Source organism: Notamacropus eugenii, chromosome 6, assembly GCF_028372415.1.
Source record: "Notamacropus eugenii isolate mMacEug1 chromosome 6, mMacEug1.pri_v2, whole genome shotgun sequence".
Classification (NCBI taxonomy): Eukaryota; Metazoa; Chordata; class Mammalia; order Diprotodontia; family Macropodidae; genus Notamacropus; species Notamacropus eugenii.
The window spans coordinates 142,923,576-142,935,261 of NC_092877.1; the positions used below are offsets into that span (position 1 = coordinate 142,923,576).

At 44.9% G+C, this 11,686-nt stretch overlaps 1 protein-coding gene across 4 annotated transcripts in view; it reads right to left on the bottom strand.

Moving 5' to 3' along the window:
- The window catches only part of ZNF827 (zinc finger protein 827), a 244,153-nt gene extending 236,113 nt beyond the window's left edge, over positions 1 to 8,040 (bottom strand). For all 4 annotated transcript variants that reach the window (XM_072621179.1, XM_072621180.1, XM_072621181.1 and 1 more), the window contains exon 1: positions 7,272 to 8,040. In XM_072621179.1, the coding sequence (XP_072477280.1) occupies positions 7,272 to 7,314 (43 nt within the window). In that variant the 5' untranslated portion in view covers positions 7,315 to 8,040. The remainder of the gene's footprint in view (positions 1 to 7,271) is intronic.
- Positions 8,041 to 11,686: the final 3,646 nt, after the last annotated feature.

Consider the following 11,686-nt stretch of genomic DNA (forward strand, 5'->3'; position numbering starts at 1 on the left):
ACAGTAGATATATCAGTTTCTACGCACCATGAAGTGTTTTGTACACTTATCCCTAAATGGTATGAATTACTGGGCTATACCTGGCAAACTAGGTGACAGAAAATAGCATATCAGAAGCAGGGCACAGGATCATTATTTACAAAATACACACCTCGATAGAGTGAGACTCCAGAGAGGCTTAACTAAGCTGCAGTCCTAAAGAGATTCTAGGCATTAGCTATCATAACGAGGTTTGTGTCTAGATTCTTTTTCAATGGGAGGTAGAAAACCAAATGTATGACTCCCTGCACCACAGTGCATGGTACTGTAAAAATTCAGGTTAGAAAATCTTTAACTCCCCCAAAGTCCTATTTCGTAGGTCATCTCATTATCTTGTTCTGGTATCTGGTCTGATTAAATTATAGAAAATTACTAATATATTACTCAGAACAAATAGATCATCTCCTGCCTGTTATGTTTATTTTGTCCCATCTTCTATCCCAACAGCTCAATGCAAACAAATGGAAAACAGGAGATGAGGAGTGATTTTTTGGAAACAAAGCAGCTGCAATTATTTTCCTATACACAGCTAAAGAATGAAATGCCTTCCTTCATGAATGGGAGATCCAAGACAACATCAGTAATCTCCACTGGAAGGCTAAGAGTCAAGGTGATTTTTCCAGTAGGAGAATCTTTATCCAGAGCTATCAGCCACAACCTCATACCAGGTCTCCTTTGTGACCAAAGGAACAATTAGGCTAGCCAGGATTACTACTCAGACTCTGGACAAGGAACAGAACTGTCCTCTTGGGTGAAACGGGTCCTTATAAGGATTCAACCCATGTCACTGATCTCATCCGCAGCCTGCTCAACCATCTAAGCTATCCAGTCCAGAGCCAGACATTTGTTCATTCCTTTTTATATCAGTATCCCCTTGCCCACCAGCGTCTGACACATAGTAGGTGTTTTACCAGCACTCAGGTGCTTGAATGATAGAAAACTACATTGAGATTAAAGTGACCTGTGCTGGTATTTTAAACAAATTTATAACCTCAGAAAATGCCTGCTTGGTCACCCTTTTGACACAGGACAGGTCTTAGGTGTGTGGGGTGTTTTTTCCAGGCCATCCATATAATTTTACATGTCTCCAGAAACAGAGCTTTTCCACCTCCCTTGGAAATCTACTAACAGATGTCACTCAAAGCTTCTAAAATCCTAAATGGCACCATGAGCTTTAGCACTGGCCTAGGGCTGTCCAATTTATGCTTTACCAGTGTGATTTATTAGCGCTTTGTACAGAGAGACTTGTTAACTCACACCAACAGTGTGATTCTCAGCGTGTGATGACTGTAACCAGGTAAGAAATTAGAAATCAATGTTTTTTATTAGAAACTATTTTGAAGTATTAGGATGACTCTGACTATGAGCTGCTTCTCTCATTTAATCTTGAATCCTTTGCTGTCTCTGTTATGTTTTTAAAAAGAAAGAAAATATAAATATTCTTTTAGGTGGAGAGTCCATAGATCATTCCAGTGCCTCAACCCACACTGCTGTTCATTGGGATCACCAGAGACAACGCAACATTTTACTTTGTTAATACTCAAAATCAACATTTCTTGCCAATGTCATTCAGTTAGTTTGGACCCTACAAAAATGGAAAATAAGAAATAGGAAGCAAAACGAAAGTTTGTGTCTGTCCAGTAGTGCTATGTGCCTACAACTTATTCCTTACATGTTTATTTCAAACTTGTGATTTCATCGGTTTGGGGAACTCATACGTATCTTAGAGAGCAGTCTGGACCAGTAAGAAATGAAGTCACTTACTATGACTCAGTGGGACACAACTGTTATGAGCCAGTGCAGGACTCAAATCCAGGCTTTCCTGACTCAAGCCTCCAGACAAGCATGCCTTTCTATTCCTAAATAGGGGCTCATTTTATTTCTATAATATTTTTGCCTCCTAGTTTGCCTTAGGTCCTTTGAAAAATAAGATCTCTCTTAGAAGTCAAGTCCCAAAGCATACTATATATCCTGTAACCATGACAGAGTTGTTTACAAGAGTATTTAAAAATCTGCATTTTTTTTAAAAAATAACTTTCCCTTCTTGTTCTCCACTAGGAACAGGTATTAGACAAAACTATGGTAAGAAGGATATCAGTGATCCAAGTTTATGTGTGAGTTAAAGCTACTGTGAATTCTAGAATCATAGACTTAAAAGGGGCCTTCAGAGACCCCCTCATTTTATAGTTGAGGAAACTTTGGCTCAGAGAGGTCAAATGAACCAGGTCACAGTGAGCAGAGCTGTATTCGACCTAGAACCCCAACTTAGCTCCTCAAATTCCAAATATAATCTTTAAAGTGCAGAGTCAAGAATAACGATGCTACTGGATGTAACGAGAAAATAACTCAGGCTTCATTTCTACCCCTACTAATCAATCAATCAATCGACATGCATGTATTAAGTGCCTACTATGTGGCAAGCACTGTGCTATTTACTGGAGATAGGATTTTTTAAAAATCTCTGTTCTCAAGGCAAGATGACAGGCTGATTGGCATTTTTTAAATGTGCCATTTAGAGATGGGAAGCAAGAGACTGTCCTAGGCTACCTAAGTGAGAATTTGGTAGACTCAGAAGAAGAGAAGAACTTTCCCAGAACAGAAATGCCACCAGCAGTAACAGCTTTCTATTCATATGAAAAAGTACAATTACTGCTCTAGGCCAAGTCTAGCCTAGGGAAAAATAGACTTAGTCCAAGTAGAATTTTTAAAAGCTGCCACCAAACAAGGACAGGCCAAACACCCTTCCTCGGATAAGTTTTGCCAAATGCTCTACAAACAGGAGGAATGAATCACCATTCAATTTTGGGGGGTATCTACTTTGTTCTCAGTGGTGTACTAGGCCTATATCCTGAAGCCAAAACAAGTCATTTCAGGAACCCAGGAGTGAATAATTGCCCTAATATACAAACCAGAAGTATAACAATTAGGTTAGAGGGAGGGAGGGAAAAGGTAGAAGAGAGCCAATCACAGAAGCTTATGGCTTAGACTTAGTCCCCATGGGTGTAGATCTGGGTGAGAGTACCATCCAACATATGGAAGCTGGTCCCTGATTAAGGGAATTCCTGGGAGTCTGGGGCCAGTCCTAACTCCAATTCAGGCCATGAGGTCCACACTCAATAAAAGATAACTAAGGGCTAAACCAGTCTGGACTTCCAAGGACCACATTCTGGTTTGTTAACTGTCTGTCTAAAACTGCGTATTCCAGCCCTGTCATCTTACAGACAAAGATCACCAGTGAATAATGCAAAATTTGTGCAGAGAACTTTCCAGACCCAGACTCTGAGACTTTTATGATTTCTTAGATCAGTTCAAAGAAACAGACTCAACAAGAAGTGATAATAATAATAATGGAGACAAACTATAGAACTTTTAAGATTTGAAAAGTGCTTAGAGTCAACTGCCTCAAACTATTTTTGTTAGCGTGTTTTTTTTTTAATCTAATAACAACCTCACTACCTTTTCATCTTATCAGGATTTTAAAATTCAATTTAGAATTTTTTTTGGTAGGGGGAGGAGAGAGACTTTGGAGACTGCTCACTGGTTCTAATTTTTTCTTTTGTTTGTGTCAAGATTTTCTTGCTGATTGGTCTTTACTGATTTCTAACCAAAAAAAAAAGCCCAAGAACGGTTCTTTGAAGTCAGTCGCAAAAACCCTCCCAGACAATACTTAATCCCCTCCTCTTTTTAGAATCATTTTGAAAGTTTTCACCATGCTCAATAACATCTTGAAAACTTGGTATATAAATTCTACCAGCACTGTTTTAATTAGTGAGCTGGCCATAACTTTCCCTTAACTTTTGATGGAATACATAAGAACTGTTTACTCAGGGGACAAGAAAATAGATTACTACCTCCTCAAAAGAATTAGTTTTAGCAACAGAAAAGAACCTGAGAATCATAATATTTCACATTAAATGCACATTAACACTAATTTTTACCAACGTCAATATTTATTATATCCCCACACCGCTGCAACAGTTTCCCAGGCATCACTAAACACTTAGTTGCCTTTTACAGTTGAGACGAAATGCAGAATACAATCATTTGCCTAGAAATACCTCTTCGTTCAGAAGTAAATTGTTTCTAAAACGTATATAAAACTACGTTAAGAAAGTATCAACAAAAAGCCATTCCAAGCAAAGGTGAGTGTGAAGCTTTGCCCATTGAGCCTGGTCTTTAAGAACTGGACGAACATTTACCAGGCATCCAAAAGGGAACAGATTCTTCAGCAAACGCTGGCTTTTTAACCCGGGGAGGGGGGAAGGTGAGTAGGGGGAGTGTGTATTTTTAAAGTGAGGGGCTCCCAGTATTCATTAAAGATCAGGGTGCGAGAGGCAGCTCCCCAAACCTAACGATCACCAGCCACAAATGCACAGGAGACAGGCCCACGGTGAGCGAGCTAAAATGGAGACTGAATTTCCTCTCAGTCCTCAGAGACAGCGAGGGTAGTCGCACCGGGTCAGGGTCAAGGTCACTAGCGGGGCAGTCTGCAGCTGCCTGAATGCTCCACACAGAACTGTGTGCTGGCTTTCCAGCTCTGTCACAGGAGAAACGCAGAAATCTCTTCTCCCCCCCTCGCTGAACCCCCTCCAAAAGGGGAGTGGGGGAGACCAGATTCTCCCCCCGCAGCTTTCCATTCACATCCAAGTTCATAAAATCTTCCAAAGTTAACAAGCAAAGGGGAAGTTTGCAAGGAAGCAAAGCCCTGGACTTCTGGGGGCCACGGATCCAAACTCTTCCTCCCTCCCACCTAGAGACACCCACATCCCCTCCCACCCATTCCTTAAAAACTGTGGGGCACTGGAGGAAGGCAGCCATGTGCAAACACACTTCCCTGCACTCGGGTTGCCGTGGCCGCTGCTGCAAGTTCTCCGCGAGGAAGGAGTGCACGCCGACAAAACTCTCTTTCTCTCTCCTTACCCAGTGCACAGAAATATGCACACGCCGAATTTTCCTACACGCACACACACACGCACACGGCTGCCTGTGGGTTGAGTTTTATGTGCATATATATGACATATGTGATATTATACTCAGAACCTCTAGCGGGCAGACGAAGAAAGGACTGCACAGGGGCAATTTTATTTATTTTTTTTTCCAAGGAAGGGGGGGAGAAAAAAAGCACAACCCGAGCCCTGTGCGCCGACTCCGGCGTACCGGGAAGGAGAAAGAAAGAGAAATATTTGTGGAGCGGCTGGGCTGGCCGGCTGGCCGGCTGGAGTGCGATTTCTCGCCACTCCGGCTTTGGCCTGGGTGGCCCGGGGTCCGGGAGGGCGGAGCGGAGCAGGGCCGGGCCGGGGAGGGGGCGCGCCGGGCAGACGGGGCAGCAGCTTTCACCCCACCCCCTCTCCCCCCTTTAGACACCAACCCCACTGGTTCGCGAGGGGGTGATCGATCGCACTCCCAGTCTGCAGCGGAAACACACACACACACTCACACACACTCAGCCCAAGCTGGAGACACCATAACCTTAACCCTTCCCCCACCCTCCATGAACTTCAGGTGACCGACCACGTCTCTCTGACACATAGGCACTGGGGCCCGGCCCTGTTCTTCTCCCCCGAGCTCCGGGCCGGGCAGGCGAGGGCAGTGAACCCGCGCTCTGCCCTGAGGGGCTGGGGGGGCAAGGGGGAAGGAGAGCAAAAATGACCCTTCCCCTTCCCCCCCAACCCCTCCCTTCGGCTCCTCCCGAGTCCCCTCCTCCCCTCCCTCCCAGTCACCCCGCCCCACGCCTTTTCCCCTGCCCCCTCCTTCCCTACATTCACGAAGCCCGGCGGCCGCCCCGGGGGGGATATTTTTAGTTGCTTCTCCCTCCTTCACTTTTAGCATCTCCTAGCACTTAAATGCAAAAGCCAAGAAAGATGGGGGGGTGGGGGGCTAAGTTGGGAAGGAGAGAAAGCAGGGGATGGAGGGGTGCGAGTAGGGGGAAGTTAACAGTGTTTCAAAGAAAAGAGGAGGAGGAGGAAGGGCGGGAGGGGGCGCCGGGTGGAGGAGGGGAAGGGGGACCAGGTCGTGTCTGAGAGAGGAGTGTGTGGCTGCCTTGCCTGCAGGGGCTGGAGACTGTGATGCACTTTAGTCCTGGACTCTGCTCTAGTCTGGGGGGGGGGGGTGGGGGGACAGCACTAAAAGCCCGACTCTAGGCTGGCTCTGTCTGATCCGACTGACCCTGCATTTTATTGCGGCCAGGATCCCTGCCTCCCTCGGCTCCCCTCCCCTCCTTCCCTCCTCCTTCCACTCGGCTCTGCTCTGCAGGGACCTCGCATGCCACGATCCACTCGCTTCGCCTCCTCCAGTCCCTCTGGCTGCGCCCACCATCCGCCAGTCCCCTACCACCTTCACCCCTGGCACCAGTCAGACCTCCGTGCCCTGCAGCAGCGGCGGCGGCACTAGCGCCCCCCCAACCCTAGGCACCCACACCCACCCCTGCCATCTCCACCTCCACCACACACCGCAACAGCGGTGGCAGCAGCCGCCCCAGCGGGGTGTGTGTGTCTATGTGTGCGCGGGGTGCCCCCACACCCTCTTCAGCCGCTCGCCGCCTCGCCCTCCCCCTGACTCCCTTCTTCCTCCTCCTCCTCCTCCTCCTCCTCCTGCTGCCGCCGCCCGCGGCTCCTGGGCCGACCAACCCAGGCGCAACCTTTAGCCGGAGACGGACCTCGCGATTGATTCTGTACCAGACAAGACCGACCGCGCTGCTGCCCCCCCCCACACCCCGCGCCAGGCATCCCCCCCAGCGCCATCCCTGCCCCCTGGCCCCCCTCTGCGCTCCGCCCTGCCCCAGCACCCCGCGCCCCTGGGCACCGGAGAGAGACACCAGGAATTTTTTTAACGACTCCAACCTTTCCCACCCCCCAAGAAAGAATAACCCCCCCCCCCCGGCATCCACAGGGCTCCCCCTTCCTGCTCTTGCCCCCTCCCACCCGCTACCCGGAGCCAGGAGGGGCACAGAGAAGGGATGGGGGGGAGGAGAGAACACGATCGCCAGGGGAAAAAAAAAAGAGGGGGGCGAGAGAAAGAAAAAAAGAGAGAGAATAGAAAGGGCACAGGGCTGATCATCACCAACATGGCTGCCTCAGCACAGACCTAAGAGAGGAATAACCCAGGCTGTGTCTTTGTCAGCCTCACCTCTGTAACCCTAAACTAATGCAGAAAACAACGGAGGAGGCTGCAGAGGGGAGAGGGGGGGGGCCCGAGAAAATGGCACGGGAGGAGGTGGGGAAGGGATGACTTACGTGAGGGAAGGCGCTTGGGCTGCTCCTGCTTCCTCCTGGGCATTTTCCCCCTTTTCTCACATTCTCCTCCTTGGGTAATGGGAGATCAAATAAAACCCCCGTGGGGGCACCAAGGCAGACCCGGGCAGCGGCAGGCGAGGCAGGCGGGGAGCCGGGAGAGAGCAGAGCAGGGGGAATCCCTTCTCGCAGCCCTGGGCAGTGGGTTGAAGCTGGTCTCTTGTAGCCAGAAGAGGGGTTTTCTTCTTTTCTTTCTTTTTTTTTCCTTTCCAACCTCTCCCCCCCTCCTTCTTTTTTTTTTTTTTTTTTTTTGGTCGTGCACCTGGCTTGTCCCCGATCGTATATATTCTTCAATGGATCTGCTTAGTGGTGTCTGTGTGTGTGTGTGTATGTGTGGGTCCTATGCTTGTGTGTGTTATGTGTGGGGTAGATAATGAGCCCTGGTGCGGCGGTGTCTATGGCCGCTCTCTGTGTGTCTCCAAGCCCCTAACACTAATGCAGGGATCAAAGGGCAGCAGCGGCAGCAGCCGAGCTCACAGCTCGCTCTCTCTTCTCTCTCTCTCTCTCTCTCTCTCTCTCTCTCTCTCTCTCTCTCTCTCTCTCTCTCTCTCTCTCTCTCTCTCTCTCTCTCTCTCTCTCTCTCTCTCTCTCACTCTCTCTCTCTCTCTCTCTCTCTCTCTCTCTCTCTCTCTCTCTCTCTCTCTCTCTCTCTCTCTCTCTCTCTCTCTCTCTCTCTCTCTCTCTCTCTCTCTCTAGCATAGGCTGAAGGGAGAAAGAGGGCGAAAGCAAGAAGCATACACACACACACTCACACACACACACACACACACACACACACACACACACACACTCACTCATGCTCTCGGAGGCAGAGCAAAGAGGAAGGTGCCCCCCAGGCTCCCAGGGCGTACTTAGACACCGATTTGCTAGCGCTCTGCTGAAAAGAACGAGGGGGTAAGGGGGTGCTTGCGGGGGTAGGATGTGCTTCTTCTGATTTATCCCGCTATTCACCGATCTGAAAGGAGAAGAAAAAAAGTTTTTTTCACTCTTTTATTTAAAACAACGATTAATTCATTCTTCCTAGTACAGTTTTTTTAATAGAAATTGATTTTTTTCCTCTGAGGTCTGTAAAATTATCAGCTTCTTTCTTTGCCTCTCTCAATATTTCAGGATCCTGACATCCCTAAAAAAATTCACCATAAAATTCTTGGGGTTACCACCTTTCACCCACCCTAAAAAAAAACCGCAGTAAAAAACAAAATTAAGGACAAACAAAATAGATGGTGAAATAAATCACTATGTGGCTGGGATAAGTGACCAGTTTTGAAATCCCCAGAGGAGTTAAAAACTGAAAAATGCTGCCCAAATGGAAATTATAAGTCCTTGACAAAGGGGAAAAATAAGATTAGGTCACCCCTAATGGCTGCTTTAACTGCTACATGATAGTTCTACAGAGCACACAGCAATCCTGACTTGGGAAATTTACTTTTTTTCCTGTTCTAATGCAGGTATAGGAAGCTTTACCCTGAAGCAATTCCAGGGTGCATTATGAACCCAATATAGCAGTTTTCATTAACTGATACATACTTTCATTACTTTACAAATCACACATCTTTCTTCAAAGACAGACATAAAGGGGAAAAAGAGAAAAGAACTGGGTCTCACCAAGGCACAAAAGGCACTTGGTGAAAGAGAAGTGTTCTCTTTGTGACTTGCAGTCATTTGGATAAAAGTTCACTCAGAGGTTGTTAATGATTTAAACTCCAAAACCTGGTACTACAATTGAAGTAAAACGGGTTGGAGAAGAGTTGTTTCATAAAACTCCCTTTGTAAAAGGAAACTTTGAACTTAGTAGAATACATAATCTGTCATGAGTCAGATGTGGCTAAAAAAAAAATAAGGTGCATTATTTAGCTATATATTCCTTTTTTGCTTTTTTTTTTCTGACTCATCATTTCATTATGCTAAATATTTTCCTACCAACTTTGAAAGAGTCACTTCATCAAAGTAAGCTACATTCAGTGTGGATGCTATCATGAAAAAGCTAATCTATAACTCTAAAGGGGTACCTAACACCTTTCTGAGATAGTTTAATTCACACAATTACAGTAGTTAATAAGAGCCGTGAGATAAAAACTGTACACACCATTTTAAAAATAGCATTGACTGGATATTGAGTATTTTATTAGAGTCTCTAAGTCCAGAGAACCTCCTAAAAGATGTTTCCCAGTGAGAGTGAAATTTTCATATAAGTCCGTCACTTATAACTACCCGGTACATGGTGTTCACCAGTGATGAATCCATATTCCTTGATCCTTTCTTGAATATACCTGCTTGAATATGCTCCCAAGATACCCCAAAAAAGTAGTTGTTGCAAATAAAGCATAGGCATTTATTTGATCAGTCCTAGGTTGATGGTTGATCTACATTAGGCTTCCATGCATAATCATTTGAGATAGAAAGACAAAAGAATACAGGAGTAATTCAACTGGCTAGGACTTTTTAAGGGTTCTCAGTTTCCGTGGACCTGAAATTAATGTACAAATGCTAATCAGAGCCCTTCTATTGCTGTTATGTGGACCCATTACCCCAAGTCAGTAGGTCCTTTCTGCCTAACACATGGTAAACAGAATGATGCCAACGGTCCAGTGCTGAACCTTTGGAACCCCCGGGCTGGAATGTTGAGAAGCGAGCTATCCTTTCTGGACACTTAAATTCATATTTGCCCCATTTACTTCTAGCCTTTACAAAGCCTAGCGCAGCATTGTTGAAAAGGTGCTTTCAGCTATTGAAATTAAGGTTCTGAGGTGAAATAAAAAAATATGAAATGGATAAGTTTCTCTTTTCTTCAAAATGGCATGTATTTCCCAGGGCCCTTTTGGGCTCCTCCAGGAAAGATACTGTAAATTCTCAGTTACCTAGGTGTGGATTGTCAACCGCACCCTGCCTAATTCTAGGTCACTTCTTCAACCATTAATTAATTTATATTCAGAGAATGATAACTAATTTTCATAGTAGATGAATCCAAATTATTAAGGCAAATCTGTTGAAAATGACCAGGGTACACCTCAATACCAAACATAGGATCCTTGCTGTTTTGGAAAGAATAGTTGGATCTAGAATCTAGAAAATTAGTTTTACATTCTGCCTCCAAACAACTGATTGAACTGGTAGTTATAAGACCTTAGGCTAACCATCTGACCTCTAGGAGCCTCAGTTTGCTTATCTTTAAAATGAGACTAATCCTTATGTGGTGTGATGCCTTGGCTATAATGCTGAAGTCAGAATCACAGGACTTGTATTCATAACCTAAGTAGTATTATGGCAGATTCTGTATGATTCTTACACATAGAATACATGAAAAGTATGCCTTACCTTACTATATGTATGCATAAATATATGTGTGTATGCACATATATATGTGTATATGCACATGTGTGTACATTATATATGTATATGTCTGTTATGCAAGGTGTTCCAAAAGTTACATATAGATATATATGTGTGTGTATACACGACTTTTGGGAAACTATGTATAACAAAAACACACAAACTCTAAGTATGTATGTGTGTGTGTGTGTGTGCATACCCCACAAGAATATCACCAAATGACAAAAGAGAGTTCCAAAAATTCACCCATGTGAACTTGGATGAATCACTTACCTTTCTGGGCCTCAGTTGGACTAGATAACCTCCAAAGCTCTTCCAGCTCTAAATCTATGATCTAACCACCTGTCTCATAATATTGCTGTGAGGAGAATGTTTTATAAGTCTTAAAACACTAGAATAATAAGAATTTTTCAATCCAATTCAGCAACGATTCATTAAATACCTACCATTTTCAAGGCATTGGGCCAGGACCTGAGAATACAAAAACAAAAATTAAATAATCCCTTCCCTTGCATACATTCTGTTCATTGGAAACCACATATATATATGTTTATGAAACTAAGTGTAAAATATATGCAAGTTAATCAGGAGAGAAAAGGACTCAGGAGGACACTAGCAACTGAAGGGATCCAGATAGACTTCCTGGAGGAAGCAGCACTTGAAATGAGCATTGAAAAGAGTAAGAATTCTAGAAGGTTGAGGTGAGGAGGGAAGGCATTCCAGGCATGGGGAACAGCCTGCACAAAGGAATGGAGACCTGAGACGGGACATTAGTGTGGAGAAATGAGAAGTGTTAGTAGTATGGCAGATTCTGTATAATTTTTGCACATAGAATACATTAAAAATATGCTTTACCTTACTCTGTGTATGCATATATATATGCACATGTGTGTGTACATTGTATATGTATATGTCTGTTATGCAAGGTGTTCCAAAAGTTGCATATAGATATGTGTGTATGTGTGTGTGTGTGTGTGTGTGTGTGTATACAAGACTTTTGGGAAACTATACATAACAGAAATACACAC